This window comes from Carassius gibelio, chromosome A22 (genome assembly GCF_023724105.1).
Source record: "Carassius gibelio isolate Cgi1373 ecotype wild population from Czech Republic chromosome A22, carGib1.2-hapl.c, whole genome shotgun sequence".
In the NCBI taxonomy this organism is placed as follows: domain Eukaryota; kingdom Metazoa; phylum Chordata; class Actinopteri; order Cypriniformes; family Cyprinidae; genus Carassius; species Carassius gibelio.
In genome coordinates this window covers 17,820,860-17,843,028 of record NC_068392.1, presented here as the reverse complement: position 1 = coordinate 17,843,028, position 22,169 = coordinate 17,820,860, and the positions used below count along the sequence as shown (strand labels likewise).

The window sequence follows — 22,169 nt, the reverse complement described above, 5'->3', positions numbered from 1 at the left end:
AGTCAAAAAACTGTTTTAGTGACGTCATTACTGCAGGAACTAGAGGGCTTTGTCAGCAGTCAGACATCAGAGCAGAACCAGAGTGAAGCGGGACACAAAACACTCATGTCTGGTCAGTCTTCACCCATTAATCATTTGACCATAAATCTTTACAAGCTGAGACTGAAGATACTTAGAAATAACCTTCAGCTCACAAGACAGATCTCAGACTAAATCATTTCCCCCTCTTCTAAAGTGTAATGTGATATCTGTGTAACTAACATTTTAATTTGATGTAATTCAGTTTCATTTCATTATCAATAATGCATAACAAAATATTTCAGATGTAAATTATAATTTTAATAGCACATGACATATTTAGCTGAGTTTAGCTTTAATCTGTGTCAACATGAAAAAAATATTTTTCTGTGGGCTTAAATTAATAAAATGCATTAATTTATTACAGGAACTGCTCATATTTATGACTCTTGTGATGCCACAATTAATAATGACATAAGCACAGGTACAGAAGGTAATTATGTCAGGCTGATCATTTACTAAAAAAGTAGTTTTTTTTCTAAATAATCAAATCTCCCTGTTTTAAATTTGTCTGATATTTGCAGAGCAAATTCAGTTCAAAGAAGTGTTTCATCCTTTTCTCTGTTATTCTTTGTAGACATTGTAAATGGACCTTCTGAACTCACTTACGCTGAGATTGAGCTCAAATCTACAGAGAAACAGAAGAAAAAGAAAGAAAACAAAGGTAAACTGAAACAAAAGTTAATGTTCTTATGATTTAATGATCATGACAATAATGTTCAGCAGAGCTAAAGACCTCTGCGGTAAAAAGCACATTTGATTATAATTTCTCCCACAACACAAAATAGCAACAAACACTTTTTCTCTTTTTTCACTTTTTCATTTTCCTAAACAAACATTGTTCAATAAGCCTGATCCATAAAGGTCAATGCATGCAAATAACAATACAATATTTTAAGGTAATCTGGTCAAACATATAATTGTTTTAAAAAAAGTAATAATAATTATATATATTTTTAAATAAATTCTCTGTAGATGTAGAGATTTTAAGAATATGATGACACATTTCATATCCCTGTTGGACACAGAGTCACTAGTGATATTAACAGTTTTTTTTTTTCTTTTTATCTTTCAGGTAATACGAGTGAAAGTTCAAACACTGTGTACTCTCAGCTGAATCTGGAAACCCATCAAGGTGAGTGTCAATGTAAAAACATCACAATTCACAGGGAGCCACTGACAACTGCAAACAAGCATTGTTGAGAATCTTAGAATAAAATTAAATATGCAAAAATTTAAATGTGCCTTTTTTATTAATTGACACATTTTCAGCAGCTGGATGTAGTGATGTGACGTATGCTCAGGTTAAATAAATGGCTGGAGGAGAAACTTTCAATCACAGGACACTGATGAGTTTAGGCTCATCACTTCTTTCTTCAGTCTTCATGTGGTTAAGACACTGCATGCTGATCTTTGAAAAGCAATGAGCTGTACATTATACACTGGAAAAAAAAACAGATGATCTTTTAGTACTAAACAGTGTTTATTTTATTTTTTATAAGAGGCAGCAGCTCATCATTTTACTGTTGATTGAGACCAGGTGTCCCTTATTTGTGTGTTTCTTAATTTTAAATGTATTTGCAAAATATAGTCATGAACAACCTGGAAATACCTTGCAATTTTTAAATGTCTGGAAGAGTTGTCTTACAGGTAAATGTATATGATGATTAGTTTTATTTTTTTTTTTTTTTTTTTTTTGTAGCTATGCTTAACTGTAAAATGATTTTAAAAATCCTTATTCAGCAATCACAAACATATGAAAAAATGTGTATAATATTAATAAAAATCATGGGACACCATGGAAATTCATTGTTCAAAAAGGAAAATCTGTTGTAGCTTGCTTGTTTGTCTTATAATCACTTTAAAGCTTTAATATTGTAATTTCCTGTAATTTTAAATATTCTTATATTAATAAAATGTCATTGCTATGAATACCTCTATGTGAGTCTAATCTTTAGATTTTAAAACTGCTTGAAAAGTTTTTGACTTCTGTTGTAGCTTGCTTCTTGTTCTTAGTTAGAAATTATAATAATTTTTCACAATTATAATTATAAACTAGTTTTTCTGTAATCTATACTTTTTGTTTATATCTTTATTACAATAAAATAAGATCTAATTGCTACAATGGTAGTGTGTAGCATGAGCGTAAATGACTTGGTCATCATAAATGTGATGCTTGAGCAAATAAGTATAAATATATTTGCACACTGATATATGTCGGCCGATGATTAATGCGCATCTCATCAGTAAAGCCGGTTCCATCAGGTGTGTGATTTCACATAGAGCAGCTGTTACTACACAGAACCGTTGTTAACTGACAAGCTGCGCAAATCAATGTTGATAATGAATCAACATTGAACCTCCTACATGTTACTTATGCAGGACGGTATTCATGAGAGTGTTCAAATGTAAATTTCAGGAAAGTCCTTTGTTTTCTTATGGAGAAGTCATCCCTCAGTACAGACGGTCCAACTCCAGCCTTACAGGACATACCCATGTACTGGCTTAAAGGGGGGGGGTGAAATGCTCGTTTTCACTCAATATCCTGTTAATCTTGAGTACCTTTATTTTTTTTATATAGTGCTTTAAACAAAATACATTGCGCCAAAGCACTGAACAACATTAATTTGGAAAACAGTGTCTCAATAATGTAAAATGATAGTTAAAGGCAGTTCATCATTGAATTCAGTTATGTCATCTCTGTTCAGTTGAAATAGTGTCTGTTTTTATTTGCAATCAAGTCAATGATATCGCTGTAGATGAAGTGACCCCAACTAAGCAAGCCAGAGGCGACAGCGGCAAGGAACCGAAACTCCATCGGTGACAGAATGGAGAAAAAAACCTTGGGAGAAACCAGGCTCAGTTGGGGGGTCAGTTCTCCTCTGACCAGACGAAACCAGTAGTTCAATTCCAGGCTGCAGCAAAGTCAGATTGTGCAGAAGAATCATCTGTTTCCTGTGGTCTTGTCCTGGTGCTCCTCTGAGACAAGGTCTTTACAGGGGATCTGTATCTGGGGCTCTAGTTGTCCTGGTCTCCGCTGTCTTTCAGGGCAGTAGAGGTCCTTTCTAGGTGCTGATCCACCATCTGGTCTGGATACGTACTGGATCCGGGTGACTGCAGTGACCCTCTGATCTGGACACAGACTGGATCTGGTGGCCACGGTGACCTCGGAACAAGAGAGAAACAGACAAATATTAGCGTAGATGCCATTCTTCTAATGATGTAGAAAGTACGGTGTTATGTGAAGTGTTCCGGTTCCAGTTTACCTAATTAATGCAGCCTAAAAATCCTTTAACGGATTTGGATATTAAAAGCATATTAGTATGTTATTTGTATGACAGGTTAAAGAGATGTGTCTTTAATCTAGATTTAAACTGCAAGAGTGTGTCTGCCTCCCGAACAATGTTAGGTAGGTTATTCCAGAGTTTAGGCGCCAAATAGGAAAAGGATCTGCCGCCCGCAGTTGATTTTGATATTCTAGGTATTATCAAATTGCCTGAGTTTTGAGAACGTAGCGGACGTAGAGGAGTATAATGTAAAAGGAGCTCATTCAAATACTGAGGTGCTAAACCATTCAGGGCTTTATAAGTAATAAGCAATATTTTAAAATCTATACGATGTTTGATAGGGAGCCAGTGCAGTGTGGACAGGACCGGGCTAATATGGTCATACTTCCTGGTTCTAGTAAGAACTCTTGCTGCTGCATTTTGGACTAGCTGTAGTTTGTTTACCAAGCGTGCAGAACAACCACCCAATAAAGCATTACAATAGTCTAACCTTGAAGTCATAAATGCATGGATTAACATTTCTGCATTTGACATTGAGAGCATAGGCCGTAATTTAGATATATTTTTGAGATGGAAAAATGCAGTTTTACAAATGCTAGAAACGTGGCTTTCTAAGGAAAGATTGCGATCAAGTAGCACACCTAGGTTCCTAACTGATGACGAAGAATTGACAGAGCAACCATCAAGTCTTAGACAGTGTTCTAGTTTATTATAAGCAGAGTTTTTAGGCCCTATGATTAACACCTCTGTTTTTTCTGAATTTAGCAGTAAGAAATTACTCGTCATCCAATTTTTTATATCGACTATGCATTCCATTAGTTTTTCAAATTGGTGTGTTTCACCAGGCTGCGAGGAAATATAGAGCTGCGTATCATCAGCATAACAGTGAAAACTAACACCATGTTTCCTGATGATATCTCCCAAGGGTAACATATAAAGCGTGAAGAGTAGCGGCCCTAGTACTGAGCCTTGAGGTACTCCATACTGCACTTGTGATCGATATGATACATCTTCGTTCACTGCTACGAACTGATGGTGGTCATATAAGTTCGATTTAAACCATGCTAATGCACTTCCACTGATGCCAACAAAGTGTTCAAGTCTATGCAAAAGAATGTTGTGGTCAATTGTGTCAAACGCAGCACTAAGATCCAATAAAACTAATAGAGAGATACACCCACGATCAGATGATAAGAGCAGATCATTTGTAACTCGAAGGAGAGCAGTCTCAGTACTATGATATGGTCTAAATCCTGACTGGAAATCCTCACATATACCATTTTTCTCTAAGAAGGAATATAATTGTGAGGATACCACCTTTTCTAGTATCTTGGACAGAAAAGGGAGATTCGAGATTGGTCTATAATTAACAAGTTCTCTGGGGTCAAGTTGTGGCTTTTTTATGAGAGGCTTAATAACAGCCAGTTTGAAGGTTTTGGGGACATATCCTAATGACAATGAGTGAAGTGACATTCAGCCAAGTATGGTGACCCATACTCAGAATTTGTGCTCTGCATTTAACCCATCCGAAATGCACACACACAGAGCAGTGAACACACACACACACACACTGTGAGCACACACCCGGAGCAGTGGGCAGCCATTTATGCTGCGGCGCCCGGGGAGCAGTTGGGGGTTCGATGCCTTGCTCAAGGGCACCTAAGTCGTGGTATTGAAGGTGGAGAGAGAACTGTACATGCACTCACCCCACCCACAATTCCGTCCAGCCCGAGACTAGAACTCACAACCCTTCGATTGGGAGTCCAACCCTTTAACCATTAGGCCACGACTTCCCACAAAAGTAGGAAGTAATAATAGTCAGAAGAGGACCTATGACTTCTGGAAGCACCTCTTTTAAGAGCTTAGATGGTATAGGGTCTAACATACATGTTGTTGGTTTAGATGATTTAACAAGTTTATACATTTCTTCCTCTCCTATAGTAGAGAATGAGTGGAACTGTTCCTCAGGGGGTCTATAGTGCACTGACTTTGATACTGTAGCTGACGGCTGAATGGTTGCAATTTTATCTCTAATAGTATCGATTTTAGAAGTAAAGTAGTTCATAAAGTCATTACTGCTGTGGTGTTGGGAAATGTCAACACTTGTTGAGGCTTTATTTTTCGTTAATTTAGCCACTGTATTGAATAAATACCTGGGATTATGTTTGTTTTCTTCTAAAAGAGAAGAAAAGTAATCAGATCTAGCAGTTTTTAATGCTTTTCTGTAGGATATGCTACTTTCCCGCCAAGCAATACGAAATACCTCTAGTTTTGTTTTCCTCCAGCTGCGCTCCATTTTTCGGGCTGCTCTCTTTAGGGTGCGAGTATGCTCATTATACCATGGTGTCAAACTGTTTTCCTTAACCTTTCTTAAGCGTAAAGGAGCAACTGTATTTAAAGTGCTAGAAAAGAGAGAGTCCATAGTCTCTGTTACATCATCAAGTTGTTCTGAGGTTTTGGATATGCTAAGGAATTTGGATACATCAGGAAGATAACTTAAAAAGCAGTCTTTTGTGGTAGAAGTGATGGTTCTTCGATACTTGTAACAAGAAGTAGAATTTACAATTTTGGCTATATGAAGTTTACACAGAACTAAATAATGATCTGAGATATCATCACTTGGCTGAATGATTTCAACACTATCAACATCAATTCCATGGGACAGTATTAAATCTAGAGTATGATTTCGACAATGAGTAGGTCCTGAAACGTGTTGTCTAACACCAATAGAGTTCAGAATGTCTATAAATGCTGTTCCCAATGCATCTTTTTCATTATCGACATGGATATTTAAATCACCAACTATTAAGACTTTATCTGCAGCCAGAACTAACTCGGATGTAAAATCACCAAACTCTTTAATGAAGTCTGTATGGTGCCCTGGTGGCCTGTATACAGTAGCCAGTACAAACATAACAGGGGATTTATCATTAACATTTGTTTCTCTGGATAATGTTATATGAAGCACCATTACTTCAAACGAGTTATACTTGAAGCCTGCCCTCTGAGAAATCCTGAAAACGTTATTATAAATTGAAGCAACTCCTCCCCCTTTGCCTTTTAGATGCGGCTCATGTTTATAGCAATAATCTTGGGGGGTGGACTCATTTAAAGTACCTATAGAGTAGTACTGCATCCTTCATAACTCCAAAAAGTCTTTAGTTTTATTATATTTATAAGAGAAAGATAGTCTGTACCATTTTTTCCCGGAAAAACCAGAGCGACTGGAGGCGTGACGTGTGGGCGGAGCTAAAGAATCACAACCTCGAGTAGGCTTTTGCGTTGAGAGCGTTTGGAAGCTGTGACATTACCGTGAGGAAAAACAAACCATGGCTAACAGTCAGATTCAGCGTATATTTATGATCCAGAATCAGATCCAGAGGCTGAAATCAAGAGCAGCAGCATCAACGACTACTAGAGCTGTAGTCAAGTCCAGCTTTGTCGAGTCCAAGTCAAGTCCAAGTCCAGGACTAGTCGAGACCGAGTCAAGACCGAGTCCAAAGAGGTTCGAGTCCAAGTCAAGTCCAAGTCCAAAAGTTTCGAGTGCAAGTCCAAGACCGAGTCCAAATGAAAGAAAAAAGGGTCCTCTTCAAGACCACATACTTAACTACTGATAATGTTTGTGATGCGAGAGACAGCATATCTCCTATTCTAAGAAAATAATTTTACATCATTATTTGTAATGATCAAAAAGCATGTGCAAAGTAACAACTCTGTAGGACAGGGGTCTCCAAACTAGATCCTGGATGGCCAATGTCCTGAAAATTCTAGCTCCAACTAGCCTTAAAACACCTGGAAGATTAGTGTGTCTAGTAAGAGCTTGATTAAGTTCAAGTGTGTATAATTAGGGTTAAAGCTAACAGGGGCGTTACACAAGATCCCGGGCCCTATGCATAGGCAATCCTGATGGGCCCCCATGCCCCCCACCCATGAAAATATCCAGGTAAAAAATATATATTTCAGATTCATACTTTTCAGGGGCCCTCTCTTCCTTTGGGGCCCTGGTAATGAGTACTGGTTTTACCCCCAGTCCGACCCTGGGAGCTAAACTTGGATAAACAAACAAAGTTTGGAACTGTAAGGTCAAATAATTTTTATGTACTTTATTTTTTGTTGACATTATATCTGTGGTCAAAAATGTATATGACAGATGCCTTGGCACAGTGCGCAGACACATGCAAAGCTCAGGATATGACAAATGCGTGCAGCAAGGCTAGAATGGATACGTTTGGCTCTACTGGACATGCACACATAAATACAGCGAAATTTTTGTCATACTGTACTAGGGCTTGTATAGACTAGTCGAGCACTGTCGGAAACAATCGACTACTCCAGCATGCATTAACCATAATGAATACAAAGTGTTTGCAAGTACGACGTGAGTTTTAGAATTACAAAATTGTGTGGAGCTGTTACTATATGACCTTATCTATGTTGCATGTAAAAATAAAATATGTAATGTAATAATTAGGGTTGTGCCTGAAGCCGAATATGGCACGAATAATGGCTTAAAAAACGAATAACGCACAAGGAATAATTCTGCCTGAATACTCGCCAGAAGTGAATGAATGTAAACTTTGAGTGAAAAGATCGCAAATCAAACACCGCATTGTCTCCTCTCTGTGCATCTCTCAGAAATCAGAGCGTTGCAAGAGTAATTTTACCTATAATAATACATCATAGCTACACGTTATATTATTTATATATGTTTAAAAGGCAAATATTTAAAGCGTAGGCTACGATATGATACGAATGAATGGAATAAGCACAGCGCACTCGCCAATCAAACAGCCGCGCTGCGCGTCTCAGTCTCTCAAAAACCAAACCAGTTATCTCTCAATAGTAGGCTAATAATCAGCTTAGATACAGATACATTGTCTACTTGTCCTACATGTTTGCATCTTTACCTTTTGCTGGTTTGCGCGGCACACACACATCTGTTTACTGAAGTTCATTAACATTAAGACTCTCTTAAAGTGTTCTGTAATGAAAATGTGTGCATTGAATGGATTCAGTCGTGTTCAAATGATCACTAAACGTTTGTCATGACTCTCTGCTTGCATGATAAATATTATTTTAGAAATTAATCATTATTTCAGTTTAACACGACATACTTGTTCAGTGATAACTACGAAAAAATATATAAAAAGTCATAACAGTCTTATCAAGTAGCTAACTGTATGATGTTGTATCCGAATGCAGATAGGAAAAATTTTGTGATTGTTACAGATACAAATACTGGCTGTTACATGAAAATGTAAATATGTAATGTCATAATTATAAAGTTTTTAAAATTTACATTTGTAATTGTTGCATAAGGCTATACATTAATATTCGTTTATTGATTAAAAAAGACTATTTAATGTGTATTCATTTAAAATAGCATGAACCACGAGTATAGCTGAGTAACTCAAGCATTTTTTATTAAAAAAATCCACTAGTAGAAATCAGTAGTCTTGCAACCCCTATACTGTACAACAATAATTAGTTTTTCGTTATTGTAAAGGGTACGTTTAAGGCTATCTAGGTGTAGACGTAAATAATACACAATCTAACAGGTAGAAAATTAAATTAGAAACATCTAAACTTTTCAGGTCGCAGTAAGTGCACCGCTGGTCATGCATATCCTTTCCCTGAACAATACTGAAAGCTAAGATGGAGAAACAGATGATCATAGTTGTACAAGGATAGCCATTTTTTTGAATGAATCTATTAGCAGAGGTACTGCAAGTGATTTTAAGTGCTGGAATTCCATTTATTCTTTGCTGAAAATTCTGCGTCATCATGGAGAGCGGGTCATGGTTGCCCAGCAACAGCAGACGCCACTGGAGTGCAAACGCAGATTACAGAGTGCTTTGGAAACAAGGAGAGCGGCGCGCCTAGCGTTTTCCACACGTTTTCAGTCACGACATCATGCAAATGTGGTTTTGTTTTGAAGGAGAAATTTTTTATTTTATTTTTTTGCTGGACTCGGTCGAGACCAACTAGAAGACTTGGCGAGTCCAATGGCCAAGTCCGAGACAAGTCCGAGTGCAAATTCAACGAGTCCAAGACAAGTCCGAGACGACAGAAAAATGTCTCGAGTTCGGACTCGAGTCCAAGACCGGACTCGAGTACTACAGCCCTAACGACTACAGCAGTCGTCTTTTTAGTTGGGACTGCATTATCCTTAAGAAATAAACCATATGCAAATCCGGCGTCAAACTGGGCCTTGTTTGTAAAACAAGCATCTTCGAAATGCAGGGGAAAAACAAAAACACTTGCACAACTCCGTTGATGCTCTGTAAAAATAAACTCCATCCACTGGTCCCTTAATGCTGTTTTTTTTTTTTTTTGGTAATCTGTGCAGGGTTGTCTTGCCCTGGCAACCAAAAACACACTTCTTTTGTGACATTTCGCTCTCGCTCTGATCAGTGAATGTCTGTGCTCTCAGTGCTCTGCTATACGGGAGCGCGCACTCTTCCGGGAGAAGTGCCCTCAGGTCCCATATAAGGAAATTCCGCTCCATCTAACGTCACACAGACAAACTCCGAAACTTGTGACAAACCGCAAGCATTCAATTCAAACGTATAACTTAATTTTTGAAACTTTGTCCATGTTTAGCATGGGAATCCAACTCTTTAACAGTATAAAAAACTCAGAATGCATGAAATAGCTTTTCACCCCCCCTTTAAGGATAACGTCTCTAGGTTACGTATGTAACCCTAGTTACTCGAGAGGACGAGATGCTGCGTCAATGCGCTTTGGGGAACGCGCCCAGCGTGCGCGACTCTGAATATCGTGTGAAATCAAACCAATTAGTTAGTGCGTGACGTCACCGGCGGAGTGACGTAAGCGACCAGGAAGCTATAAAAGGACGTGCCACGCAGCTGGCGTCAGCTTCGAGTACCAGCAAGTGCCGGCAGGGGTGCCGGGGGTATGGCTCCGAGATGCAGCGTCTCGTTCCCTCGAGGAACTAGAGTTACATAGGTAACCTAGAGACGTTCCTCTTCAGGAACTCGCGCTGCATCAATGCGCATTCTCGCCAGACTACCAAACCCCTGCCTAGTGTGTATCCAAAGAGCACAGCTTAGGACAGGAGGACGGAAGTACCTGGAGTGACTGGCATGTCTAGGCCATAGAATTTAACAAACGTAGAGGGCGTGGACCACCCCGCAACATTGCAGATGTCCAGCATGGATACACCTGCTAAGAAGGCCTTGGAGGCCGCCATACCCCGAGTAGAGGGAGCCTTGGCTCCCGACAGCGGGGGACGACCAGAGGACTCATAGGAAGCGTTGATAGCCTTGACTATCCAACGACTAATAGTCTACTTAGAAGCAGGAGAACCCCTCTTGGAGGGACCGTAGCATACAAGCAAATGGTCGGTCTTTCTCCATAGGGCAGCTGTGTGGACGTATGCGTCCAGCGCTCGAACTGGACACATACAGTTTAGCTTCGCCTGGTCAGGCTCCCGAAAGGGAGGAGGACAGAAGGCCTGCAGCACTACAGGTTGTGGTGTAACAGATGGAACCTTAGGAACATATCCCGCTCGAGGGTATATGGACGCTTTTGTCATGCCTGGTGCAAACTCAAGATAAGTAGGGGCCACAGAGATGGCCTGAAGTTTTCCTACTCTCCGCAGAGAGGTGATAGCCAACAGAAAGGAGGTTTTAAGTGAGAGATGTCTGTCTGAGATATCTTGAATAGGTTCAAACAGGGGTTTGCACATTGCCTCTAACACCACAACCAAGTCCCACGGGGGAATACGGGACCGTACTGGAGGTCTCAGCCTCAGCGCACCACGGAGGAAACGTGTAACTAGGGGGTGTCTTCCCAGAGACTGGCCATCGAGAAGGGCGTGGTAGGCCGCAATAGCCGCCACGTAGACCTTCAATGTGGAGTGGGTCAGCCCTGCAAAGAGCCTAGCCTGTAGAAACTCCAGAACTGTACAAACCGGGCAGTTTGCTGGGTCTAACTGGCGGTCTCTGCACCATGAGTTTCCACCTCTGAGCGTACAGTTTCCTCGTTGAGGAAGCTCTGGATTGGAGAAGGGTCTCAACAACCTCGGTTGAGAGACCAGCTGCTAACAGTTGTGCCCCTTCAGGGGCCACACCCACAGCTTCCACAACTCCGGGTAAGGGTGAATTATCATACCCTGTGCCTACGAGAGTAGGTCTGTCCTGATCGGTATCTCCCACGGAGAGCCGTTGAGGAGCGAGACTAGATCTGAGAACCATATTCGGCCCGGCCAGAACGGGGCTACTAACAACAGACGGACCCCGTCACGGCCCACTCTCGCCAGAACTCCCGGGAGCAGAGTGATAGGGGGAAATGCGTACAGACGAAGCATTGGCCAGGTCTGTACCATAGCGTCCAGTCCCAGAGGAGCTGGATGAACTAGAGAGAACCAAAGGGGGCATTGTGACGTCTCTTGAGATGCAAATAGGTCTACTTGAGCCCTTCCAAATACTCTCCATATCTGCTTCACTACTTCTGGGTGAAGTCTCCATTCCCCAGGCCTCGGCCCCTGCCTCGACAGTATGTCTGCTCCCATATTTTGTTTCCCAGGAATATATACTGCTCTTAATGAGAGGAGTTTGCTCTGGGACCACACCAGGATCTGGTGCGCCAGCTTGTACAAAGGGCGCGAACGCAGACCTCCCTGGTGGTTGATATAAGAGACCACCGATGTGTTGTCGGTGCGCACCAACACATGGTGACCCCTTAGGTCTGGGAGGAAGTGCTTCAGTGCACGATAAACTGCTAGCATTTCTAGACAATTTATATGCCATGTTAGATGGCGATCGCTCCACAGACCACGGGCAGGGTGGCCACTCATGACTGCACCCCAGCCGGTGAGGGATGCATCCGTCACTAGTGTTACACGGCGACAAGGAGCTCCCAACACCAGGCCTTGTTTTGTTCGATACGAGCAGGGGACAATCGTGCCTGCATCGCGGTTGAATCCCATACTACGTCTAGATAGGTGGTTCTCTGAACCGGAGAAAGCACACTCTTCTTGGCGTTCAGTCTCAAACCCAGCTCCCCCATATTTGCGAGGACGACATCTCGATGCCGAACCGCAACCTGCTCTGATTGAGCTAAGATCAACCAATCGTCGATATAGTTGAGAATGCGGATGCCCTGCATGCGCAGGGGGAGTAGAGCTGCGTCTACACATTTTGTTAACTGGACAGACAACAGTAAATAAGACTCACAAGACAAACAGTTTGACATTCTCACACAGAGTGCTTGCTGAAAGACGCGAAGCTGACGCCATCTGCGTGGCACGTGCTTTTATAGCTTCCTGGTCGCTTACGTCACTCCGCCGGTGACGTCACGCTCTTCCATTGGTCTGATTTCACAGGATTTTCAGAGTCATGCACGCTGGGTTCATAAAGAGGAAACTTTGGAGTAGTTAGGCCAAAATAGATAGACATGCCTTTTTCAAGAGTGCCTGCAAGTCACCTACTCGCTTAACCAATGCTAGTGCCATCAACAGAGCGGTTTTCAGTGACAAAGCTGGCAGACTAAAGTAGCTCAAAGTGGGAGCCTTTGAGAGCTCTCTGGACCATGGACAGATCCTATGAATAAAGCCTCCTGGATCCCTTCAGGAAATGGACAACTAGGTTGTTCCAGCCCACCAAACGTTTTCCTCCGCATCCATCTGCTGTCGTAAAACTAATTAATCAATCACATGATGACCACATGATTGTTGAGACTGGCTTCCTGTAAAGGTCTGGGTCTTATACCTCAGTTGATCGTGACTGCTAAAACCCTAACTCAATCAGCAAGAGAGAATAAACTCCCCTGTCTAAAGACCCTTCGAGGGCCAGATGCGCCGTGATACTCATGACCATTTAATGGATAAATTGATAAATCCAATCAACTAAAGAGACAATGTTATGGCTCAACATCCTATATAAGACCTCAATGTCTTATGTATGTTTGATGTGATTCATGTAATCGGTGCAACTTTAATCAATGTTTTATAACCCCTTTTAGCAGATAAAGCTATTAATGTCTGTATAAGATATGTCTGAAATTTGAGCTTGAATGAAAGCATATTTTATGTGCAAGACTTTGGTATGAATGAAAAGTGGGAAGTATGTATAATACTTTAATACATTAAGAAACTTTATAGAAGTAGTAATACAATTCTGGCAAGGATGTTCCCCAAATGATAAATTAAAGCATTGTGTTAATTTATGCCCAAAGAGAAACCATGTGGGGCGTGGCCCAGCCTTGCAACAAGCTGATTGCTTGGTCCACATTGATGTGGATGTGTCTGTGATCCCACGCATTGGGCGGAATTAGAGGTTTCAACCAGTATTGAAGGGGTATTTCTCTGAGCAGACCCAACTGAAGTAGACTCTGAACTGAATCGAACACAGATATGACGAGAAAATAAAGAGAATCAAAGGACTCGATCCTTACGAGCAGAGCGACTGGTCAAGGTAACACCCTCCAGCCCAAAAGAAGGGCATGTGAAAAGGCTGTGTTGTGGTGCTTTTGCAGACAGCCTGAAGAGCTTGATGACATGTTTGCTTGCGATAATCAGAACTGTCCTATAGAGTGGTTCCGTTTAGACTGCGTGGGACTCAGCAGCGCAACCAGAGAAGAGTCCTGTGTCTGTGACTTATCACCCACAACCTACCTCTTACATTTCCAGTTTTTCATTATTTCTATGGACTCTTTATAAATGTAAATGTATTCATCTAATTGTATTTACATGTTAATGTATTCATCTAAATGTATTTACATGTTAAATATGTAAAGAAACTGAAATTAAGTTGGTTGTTACTACTATTTAAGTTATGTAATTGTCACAGTGTCTGGGTTGTGTTCCCTGGGTTTCCACTAGGTGTCCTCCTTTCCCACGGTGTCTGTCACCTTATCAACTTCCTGTTCCCTTCCTCCTTGTTTGAGTTAATTGATTGTTCCCCACCTGTCTCCAGTTCCATCATCAGCAGGTCCAAACAGCCCTGTAGGGAGAGAACCTTGTCAGCCTCCTTAATATCTGTGAGAAAGCAGAAGAAAATTAAAGCAATGGATGGTGGAGTAGGGAGCATGCCACGACTTTGTAAGCTCGCCATGGACCTCCAGGAAAAATGAAGTTTGCTGACGAGGGGTCTGGTGGTGCCCCCGCAGGAACCATTCATCCAGATGGCTGCGAGTGGGCTTAACACAATGTGAACAATGTATCTCAGTCAGAGCGGCTTCCACGTGGGGCATTCTGAATATGGTGGTCAACATCGTGCAGTGCAATACTCCACAATGTGCAATGACAGTGAGGATTTGAAACAACGGCACTGCTCTTTTAAAGAGAAATTTGCTTTTTTAGGCTCGCAGGATGGCAGCAGGGAATGAGCTGGCATCTGTGCTGGTCACTGAGCAGCCCAAAAATCAGGTGGATTGGCGAGAAGGCACAGGAGAAAAGGCAGCTTCTATCCGCAGCGAGGCGTTTTTATGGTGAGCGTCTTCAAGTCCTGAAGGTCAGTGAAGGGAAGATCCTCCTTGTTGAAAGAGAATTGATCTTAGTTCCTATAGCAAAATGCCATATTACGTCAGATTCAGATTCATTAGTTGTTATAATCACTGCACAAACCAATGGCCGTGCAGTTACACTATGTTATTGAATAAGTCTTCAGTCTTCTGAGAAAAATGAGTTTTTCCCCATAAGCATCTATCAACCGAATACAAGAGAAGTACAGATTGGGAACTTGATATTTGTCTTCTATACCATGCACTGAAGGTATTCAAAAAATTGTGAGATCAAAAATTTAATGTGAAAAAAAAATGCTAAAATATTTATGATTAGTTTTAACTATCTCTGTAAAGAGGGAGGTGTAACAACCAGGCTTGGGAGGGTTACTTCAAAAATGTATTCTGTTACAGTTACTAATTAAAAAAGTATTCAGTAATGTAATCCAAGTACCACAATAAGAAAGTAATGTAACTGATTACTTTTGGATTACTTCTGGATTACATCAAGGTCAAATATTATTTTTTAAAAACAACAACATTTATTAATTAAGAATTTCACAGCCCTGAATTAATATATATGTAAAGGACTATACAGACATCTAGAGCATGGTATTGGTATTACAGATGATTTTGTTTTATTTTGAAGAAAATATAATAAGACATAATTTTAAGGAAATGTTTCTTCAACAGGAAAATAGAGAATACAAATTCATTTTTTTCCCAAGCAAATATAATAAGAACACAATTTTTTGACAATGGAAATGCTTCTTCAACAGGAAAATAGAGAATACAAATTCATTTTTTTTTTCAATGAAAATATAATAAGAACAATTTTTAGACAATGGAAAATGTTTCTTCAAAAGAGAGAATACAAATATATATATATATATTTATTTTATCTTTGCAAATATAAAACTAATTTTTAAAAGTGCAAATGCTCCTTTAGGTTGGATGTCGAATCCTTCGATGAAGAAAGTGTTTTCTTTGCTGGAAGGCACAGTTTGCACTGTTCAAAGTTGTTTGCAATTTATTCTTTTTAAACAAAATAGCAGCGGAATTTCCATGAAGTGAATGCGTTTTTGCAGCAGTGATTCAATATGCGTCTGAGGAGATTGTAGACAGCTGCTATTTGTGCATGCACCAGCGGGAGGCACACACTTGACTCGCGTGAGTCATTAATCAAGCTGCGCTTAATATAGTGTTATTATGCCAAAATACTGATTATTTAGTTTTAAATGAAACCAATCCTGAAAGTATTCCCCCCTTTTTCAAAATGTAATTATAATCTGATTACTAAGTTTTTTCACATAACTGTAACGGATTACAGTTACTGGATTTTTGTATCCTGATTACGTAACGCCGTTACATGTATTCCGTTACTCCCCAACCCTGGTAACAACAGAGTTGAGGATCCAAGTGCGGGCTTTATTAAAAGCGTGGTCAGACAGGCAGGGTGAAAAACCAGCAGACAGGTATAATCCAGGGCAGACTAAAAGGGTAATCCAATACACAAACAAAAGGTCAGGGCAGACAGCAAATGATCAGAAAACAAGGAGTCCAGGATCAAAAACGAGGCAAGGCAAGAAGGAACACAAACTCAGAAAACACATGAACAAGGGCCATACATGGGTAAACATTCAATACTGCATAATGTGAAAGAGAGAGAGAGTGAGACAGTAACAAGTCCCAGGTGAATGTGATCATTTATAATCAGTCCAGGCAAAGGATTATGGGGAATGAAGTCCTGGGAAAAGATGCAAGAGTCTGTAATGGCAAAGCTCACAGGAACTCCAGCTAGAGATCATGACAATTATCATGAGACTAATATTGATAGATTCCTTGGGTCATGCCGAGAACATTCATACCAATTATGCCATAATGGCCAAACATACTTTTTTCAAACTCTTCCTATTTTCACCTGAATCAGTTTAGATAATCTTTAGACCATGCCAGCAAAAATTTATGGATTTCATGTTGATATATGGAAATTATGTTGAATGCATTGACAAATCTGATGGCAAGATGCCAAACTGCATCTGAGGCTGAATCTCTGAAAAGCTTTGACATACTGTGGTGCGGTTCGTGTGAATGTGCAAGCAACACGGACTCGGGTGCGCACTTGCACAGGAAGTAAAGTATTCTGCGCATGCGTAACACTGTCAATATCATTGTTTCCTCAACACACGAGAGAGCCGAGGTTGATTCCACCATAGACAGTAAAAGAAATGGACACAGCGACCCCACTGGAACTCAATTGAGACAAGTGAAGCCCATTTTTAGCATTTTTTAGCACTTCCGTTTCTGACGCGCAGACTCAAACTAAGCTTGATGACGTCAGCAAACTGTCTGACAGATGTAAATCTTCTAGTAGCTGTGCGTGCAAACTGCCATCGTTAATCTTGCAGAGACGGCGAGCTTGAGCGGGGAGTTCTTTGGCGTGAATGAGCAGGAGTAAGTATTCAGATTAATTATTTTGTATAGTATTTTAAAATGTAACGCCAGTACGTCATATTAAGTTAATTGCCTGCGACCTTCTCCTCCTGTCTGTACGGTAATGCGACAGAGAGTCGAGTGGTTATGACACAATTGCACCTGGGTTTCATACAACTTTTGAGTGTGAAAGCAGACCAACACTGCGGGCGTCACCGGGAACAATCGCTCTCAGGCTCGGACCGCAGCAAACAAGCCCAGTGTAAAAGCCCTCATAATCATGTTGCTAGTGGTTGTGTTTATACATTTTCAGCCATTTTGTCTTACTCATTTTGCAGTTGTAGAAGATCCTTTCTTGCTTTTGTAGTGCTTTGCCACTAAATTGTTGCATGCAGTTTTATTTAATTACATTATCTGCATGTACCATTTATTTTTTATTTTTTTGTGAGATTTACAGTAAGGCAGATAGTTTGGCAGATACACATTCAATACAATTAAGTGCACAAATTTTTCACAAGGGCATGATGGATTAATTATGGATTTATTATTATATTAACACAAACTATTAACATTTATATATATTTTTTGTAGCTACGGTCTCCAAACACAACAAAATATCTGCCTTACTGTGAAAAATGTTTCTTTGCTGTAGATAAATATATTTATACATTTGTTTGTTTTTACAGTTGCTGTTTCATCTGTGTTGTCCTGTTGCTGATAAACAAAAGTGAGCTTCTCATGGTCAATTGTCAAAGGTAAATTAATGCAAAATTTATCTGTTTTTTAAGTTTTTAAAGTTGGTTTCAGCTACTTTCCTGCAAACTTAGCCCACTAACACTGTGGAAAGTACAGCTCCGTGTTAAAGGTGTCTAAAAATATTTATGACATTGATGAAAAAAGACTGTGGCTTGCCACAAGTTTCAGTAGTTGTATTTTTGCCAATGTGTTTTTTACTGAAATTATACATTCATTAAAATGCATTTATTTATACATTAAAGTCAGCAACATTAACAATAGTTTAACACTATGCAGTAGCTTTGGTGTCAAAAATGTTAGTGTTACTGCACAGTTAAAAAAAAAAAAAAAAAAAAATATATATATATATATATATATGTGTATATATATATATATATATATATATATATATATATATATATATATATATATATATATATATATATATATATATATATATATATTAATTCTTTATTCATAATTATTAAGGGCAACGTAAATGTTTTGTGGAAATGATTCTGTTGAAGTTGATGAAAAGGTGGCTATCACATAAATCCAAGTATGCAGCACTACAAGTTTGCAAGAGTAATATTAATTTTACACAACAATTCAAAATGTTAAACACTGAGCTACTTATGATTAAAACAAATGTTTGCCAGTTTTTTTTTTTTTGCGTCAGTGTAGACAGTTTAAAATAAGTCAAATAAATAAAACGACTACTGTTACTAACACCAGTAATAAATAATAAAATTGTTAATAAAAATGCTGGTTGATAAAAATCGTTTGATATTCGCCTTTTATTTTTATGTTTTCCCGCGCTGAGAGAGCGAGCGTTTCCTTATCCGCCTGTTTCCAGAATTAAAGTCCCGGCGCGGCTCTCGTACACGCGTCTCCTCGCGGCGGCGCTACAGCAGAGACTCTTATTGTGAAATATCGCTTACAAGCGTCTCACAGTTAAGAGGCTCTTTGGACGCAAGTAACGCTAGTTTATATTTTCTTTCATCAGTATTTAGTTTTCTCGACAGGTAGCGACTTTACACCAGTCCTGTGTGTGTATGGATGCTGTTTGCTCCAAAGCAGATTAATAGAAAAAGACTGTGGCGTGCAAATTTAATTCATGTTAGTAGATTCGCGAGTGTAAATAAAACTATGAGTAACGTAACGTTAAGTAACTAAATCAGCGTGATGTCATCTATCTATCTATCTATCTATCTATCTATCTATCTATCTATCTGTAAACAAATAATGCTAGAGCTTTTATCAGAACTAATTTGACTTTTCTCAGTGTAACGTTAGTTGATCAGATTAAAACCAGAAATATTCACAATACTAATACTAAATAATACATATATAAATTCAAACCAAATTTAAAAAAAAATATTAATATGAAAGCATCTTTCTGTTTTACCCCCAGATAACCTTCACCATGTCGAAGGAGGGAGAGGAGGAGGTTTCTGACATCTCTCCGGTCCTATTCCTGGACACAAGGGGACAGTCAATGTGTTTCTATGTGAGACCCGGTCCCACGAAGACTCAGCTCTATCCTCTGATAACTAACGGAGGAGGCTCTTTGTGTCGCAGTCAAGAGCCCGGAGCTATTTTGCTGATCGACCCCGGGGACGCCACTACCATCACGGCGAGCTCCGGCCTACAGTACGTCTCTACCAAATACATCACAGACTGTGTGGAGCAGAACCTGCAGCTGGATCTGGACGACTATGTGATCAGCGTGGGACCGTCGGTCCAGACGAGGATGGTGAGCCGTCATCAGGGCAGTGGGCGGCTGGGTTACTCACCTGAAGACGACGCGGCCATCCTGAAGTTCATGGAGAAGCGGCAGCATGAAGCCAAAGGCAACCTGGTTTGGAAAGAAATGGAGAAACGGCGTGTTACCGAGCACAGCTGGCAGTCCATGAGGGATCGGTTTCTAAAACACCTCCAGAACAGACTCGTGAAGAAGAGTCCCACCAAAAGAAAACCGCTTTGTTTCACACAAAGCCCTTTGCGGAAGAAGAAAGTCACTGAGAACTCAGACCCTGAGACGGACGCCTCACAAAACTCTCCTCAGAAGTCTGTCGGTGATGAATCTGACACACAAGTGGCTTCGGGGAACAGCGTGTGTCCAGTTGTGAGGACCGACCCTCAGCCTTCCCCAGAGAGGGCCAGGGCTCCTCCAGATGTGGCTGATGCTGCTGGAGAAACCCCGCAGGACGAGCGGGACGTCCCGGTCCGAGAACAAAAAACACCAGAGCCTGACATGACCAGGAGATCTGGAGTAGATGAAGATCGTGATGCACGAGACCTTCCAGATGGTGATAATATAGTTATGGTTTTATTGCTTGTGTTGTTGTTCTTCAACGAGTTCCGTCTATAACGGTTCTCCACCATTTTTTATTTTGATAAGGACCAAGTGAACAATCATCTCCTAACAAAACCAGACAGACGACCGAAGCCTCCACACCTGACTCTAGACAGCTGGGGATTCTGGGAAAAGCTGCGAGAGAGTTTGAAGACTCAGATGTGGTGAGACCGAACGACGTCAGTCTTGACTAGATACAGCAGATCTGTTTAATTAATAACAAAATAACTAACTATTGATGATAGAGTTTCATTTTGATTGTTTGGAGTAGTTTTTAACTTCTTCTTATAGTTATATATTTATATAAACACTGCCGTTCAAAAGTTTGGGATCAGTTAGATTTATATTACTTTTTAAAGAAGTCTCTTTAAGGCTCATCAAGGATGCATTTAATTGACCGGTTTATTTGTACCCCTAATTTGAAGTATTTTTAATATGATAAATATTAAAGTTTAAACATAATTAGTTGAACAAACAAAACAAATTCTTCCCAAATCAAAGGCATGCAGTGTGACCAAAAAAAAAAAGAAAAGAAAATGCAATTAGATCATACAGAGAAGCCTTTCAAACTCCTTATGAATATTTGTCAATACGTTTATGAAAATATATAATTTTATAGATTTATGAGGAAAAATTAGTTCAGTTTGTAAAATGTAATGTACAAACCCACCAAATTTTTTTATTTATGAAATAATAATTTGTGGAAAAAATATATATTTTTACAATTTTATTTGAAAGCTATTTTCAAGTTGTGTATTCAGAAAAATAAAAATAAGATTTTTTTTTTTTTACCTAATGTTTACACCAGTCCAGAAAATTGAAACTTGTCTTGAAAGCAGCTTGAATACATTTCTGAGATCTTTAGCAGTTTCTAAAAAGGGAAAATTTTAAAAGTAGTAAAAATGTTTTTTTTTTTTTTTTTTTGACTTTCTAATATGTCACTGACCCATTTGTTTTTAATGTAACTCTCCAAAAGTTGTCCGGTGTTTCAGATTAGAAATCTCTCAGCGGTTGCTTTAGCGGAGAAGACTCCAAGGTGCACGTCACTGACTCTTGTGTTTCCACAGATGGATGAAAGTGAAGAAGTAGAAGAAGTACCGATCATGAAGCCCTCGAACACACGTGAACGTTCATCATCACCTGCAGCTGGGGAACCCGAAACTCAAGCTGAGCTCCTCACAGCTGCCCGACGGGACGCAGCGCCTGATGAAGAGCGTCCCGGCCCTAGCTCCACAGCTGTCCCTGCGTCCTCGTCCCACGTCTTCCTCCTGGACTCAGAGTCACAGGACAAACAGCACAGTCCGACTCCAGAGGAAGCTCCCTCCTGTGACTCGGTGGAACATGTGGAGAACCTGATGACTAAGACCAAGAAGGATCTGCTGGAGGTGACCAAGGCTCTGTGGAAGGCCAGCGGTGACCTGGCCAGGGCTCAGGTGTATCTGCTGGATGGGTACGAGCGTGAGCTTCACGGGCCGGTCTGGACCCTTCTGGACGACGACATCCTCCTGTCGGCGGATCCTGATGAACTGGAGCAGCTTCAGTCCAAATACGGAGAGGAGGAAGTGACCAGGAGAAGAGACTTCCTGACGGCGGGCACCAACTGAGACGAGTCGTTTTCTGAAACCAGCAGTTCAGCGACTTACAATAATACCGTTTCAACCAACTCTGTATTCTCCGTTTGGAAAAAAATCTGATTTATATTGATAGGTTTATAAAAGGATTTTGCTAATCATTACATTGTTAAAAATGCATTAAAGTATTTTTTTCTAACGGATGGTGCATCATTGTGTTAAACACACTGTTATAGACCG

At 40.2% G+C, this 22,169-nt stretch overlaps 2 protein-coding genes across 5 annotated transcripts in view; both read left to right on the top strand.

The window, feature by feature from the left end:
• The window catches only part of LOC127943026 (neural cell adhesion molecule L1-like), a 70,685-nt gene extending 68,675 nt beyond the window's left edge, over window positions 1-2,010 (top strand). The window contains exons 9-13 of the mRNA XM_052539116.1: window positions 89-112; window positions 446-511; window positions 656-742; window positions 1,154-1,213; window positions 1,351-2,010. Of these exons, the coding sequence (XP_052395076.1) occupies window positions 89-112; window positions 446-511; window positions 656-742; window positions 1,154-1,213; window positions 1,351-1,391 (278 nt within the window). The 3' untranslated portion in view covers window positions 1,392-2,010. The remainder of the gene's footprint in view (window positions 1-88; window positions 113-445; window positions 512-655; window positions 743-1,153; window positions 1,214-1,350) is intronic.
• A 12,697-nt stretch (window positions 2,011-14,707) lies between these two features.
• On the top strand, window positions 14,708-22,123 carry LOC127943027 (telomeric repeat-binding factor 2-interacting protein 1). Of its 4 annotated transcripts, XM_052539119.1 has the most exons (5): window positions 14,708-14,819; window positions 17,951-18,019; window positions 19,414-20,311; window positions 20,404-20,522; window positions 21,426-22,123. In XM_052539119.1, exons 3-5 carry the CDS (start codon window positions 19,426-19,428, stop codon window positions 21,960-21,962), a joined length of 1,542 nt encoding a protein of 513 aa, XP_052395079.1. In that variant the 5' UTR covers window positions 14,708-14,819; window positions 17,951-18,019; window positions 19,414-19,425; the 3' UTR covers window positions 21,963-22,123. The 4 variants fall into 4 exon arrangements, with proteins under 4 accessions (XP_052395079.1, XP_052395078.1, XP_052395080.1 ...); XM_052539118.1 differs by lacking the exons at window positions 14,708-14,819; window positions 17,951-18,019 and adding an exon at window positions 18,897-19,024; XM_052539120.1 differs by lacking the exons at window positions 14,708-14,819; window positions 17,951-18,019 and adding an exon at window positions 18,898-18,975.
• The last annotated feature ends 46 nt before the right edge of the window (window positions 22,124-22,169 follow it).

Bases quoted from the DNA above. Each gene is read 5' to 3' on its own strand.
- LOC127943027 (XM_052539117.1), top strand. From the start codon at position 19,059: ATGCTGTTTGCTCCAAAGCAGATTAATAGAAAAAGACTGTGGCGTGCA. The intron at 19,119-19,413 runs GTTAGTAGATTC...TTTTACCCCCAG, and splicing joins GGCGTGCAAATTTAATTCAT to ATAACCTTCACCATGTCGAA. The intron at 20,523-21,425 runs GTGAGACCGAAC...GTGTTTCCACAG, and splicing joins AGTTTGAAGACTCAGATGTG to ATGGATGAAAGTGAAGAAGT.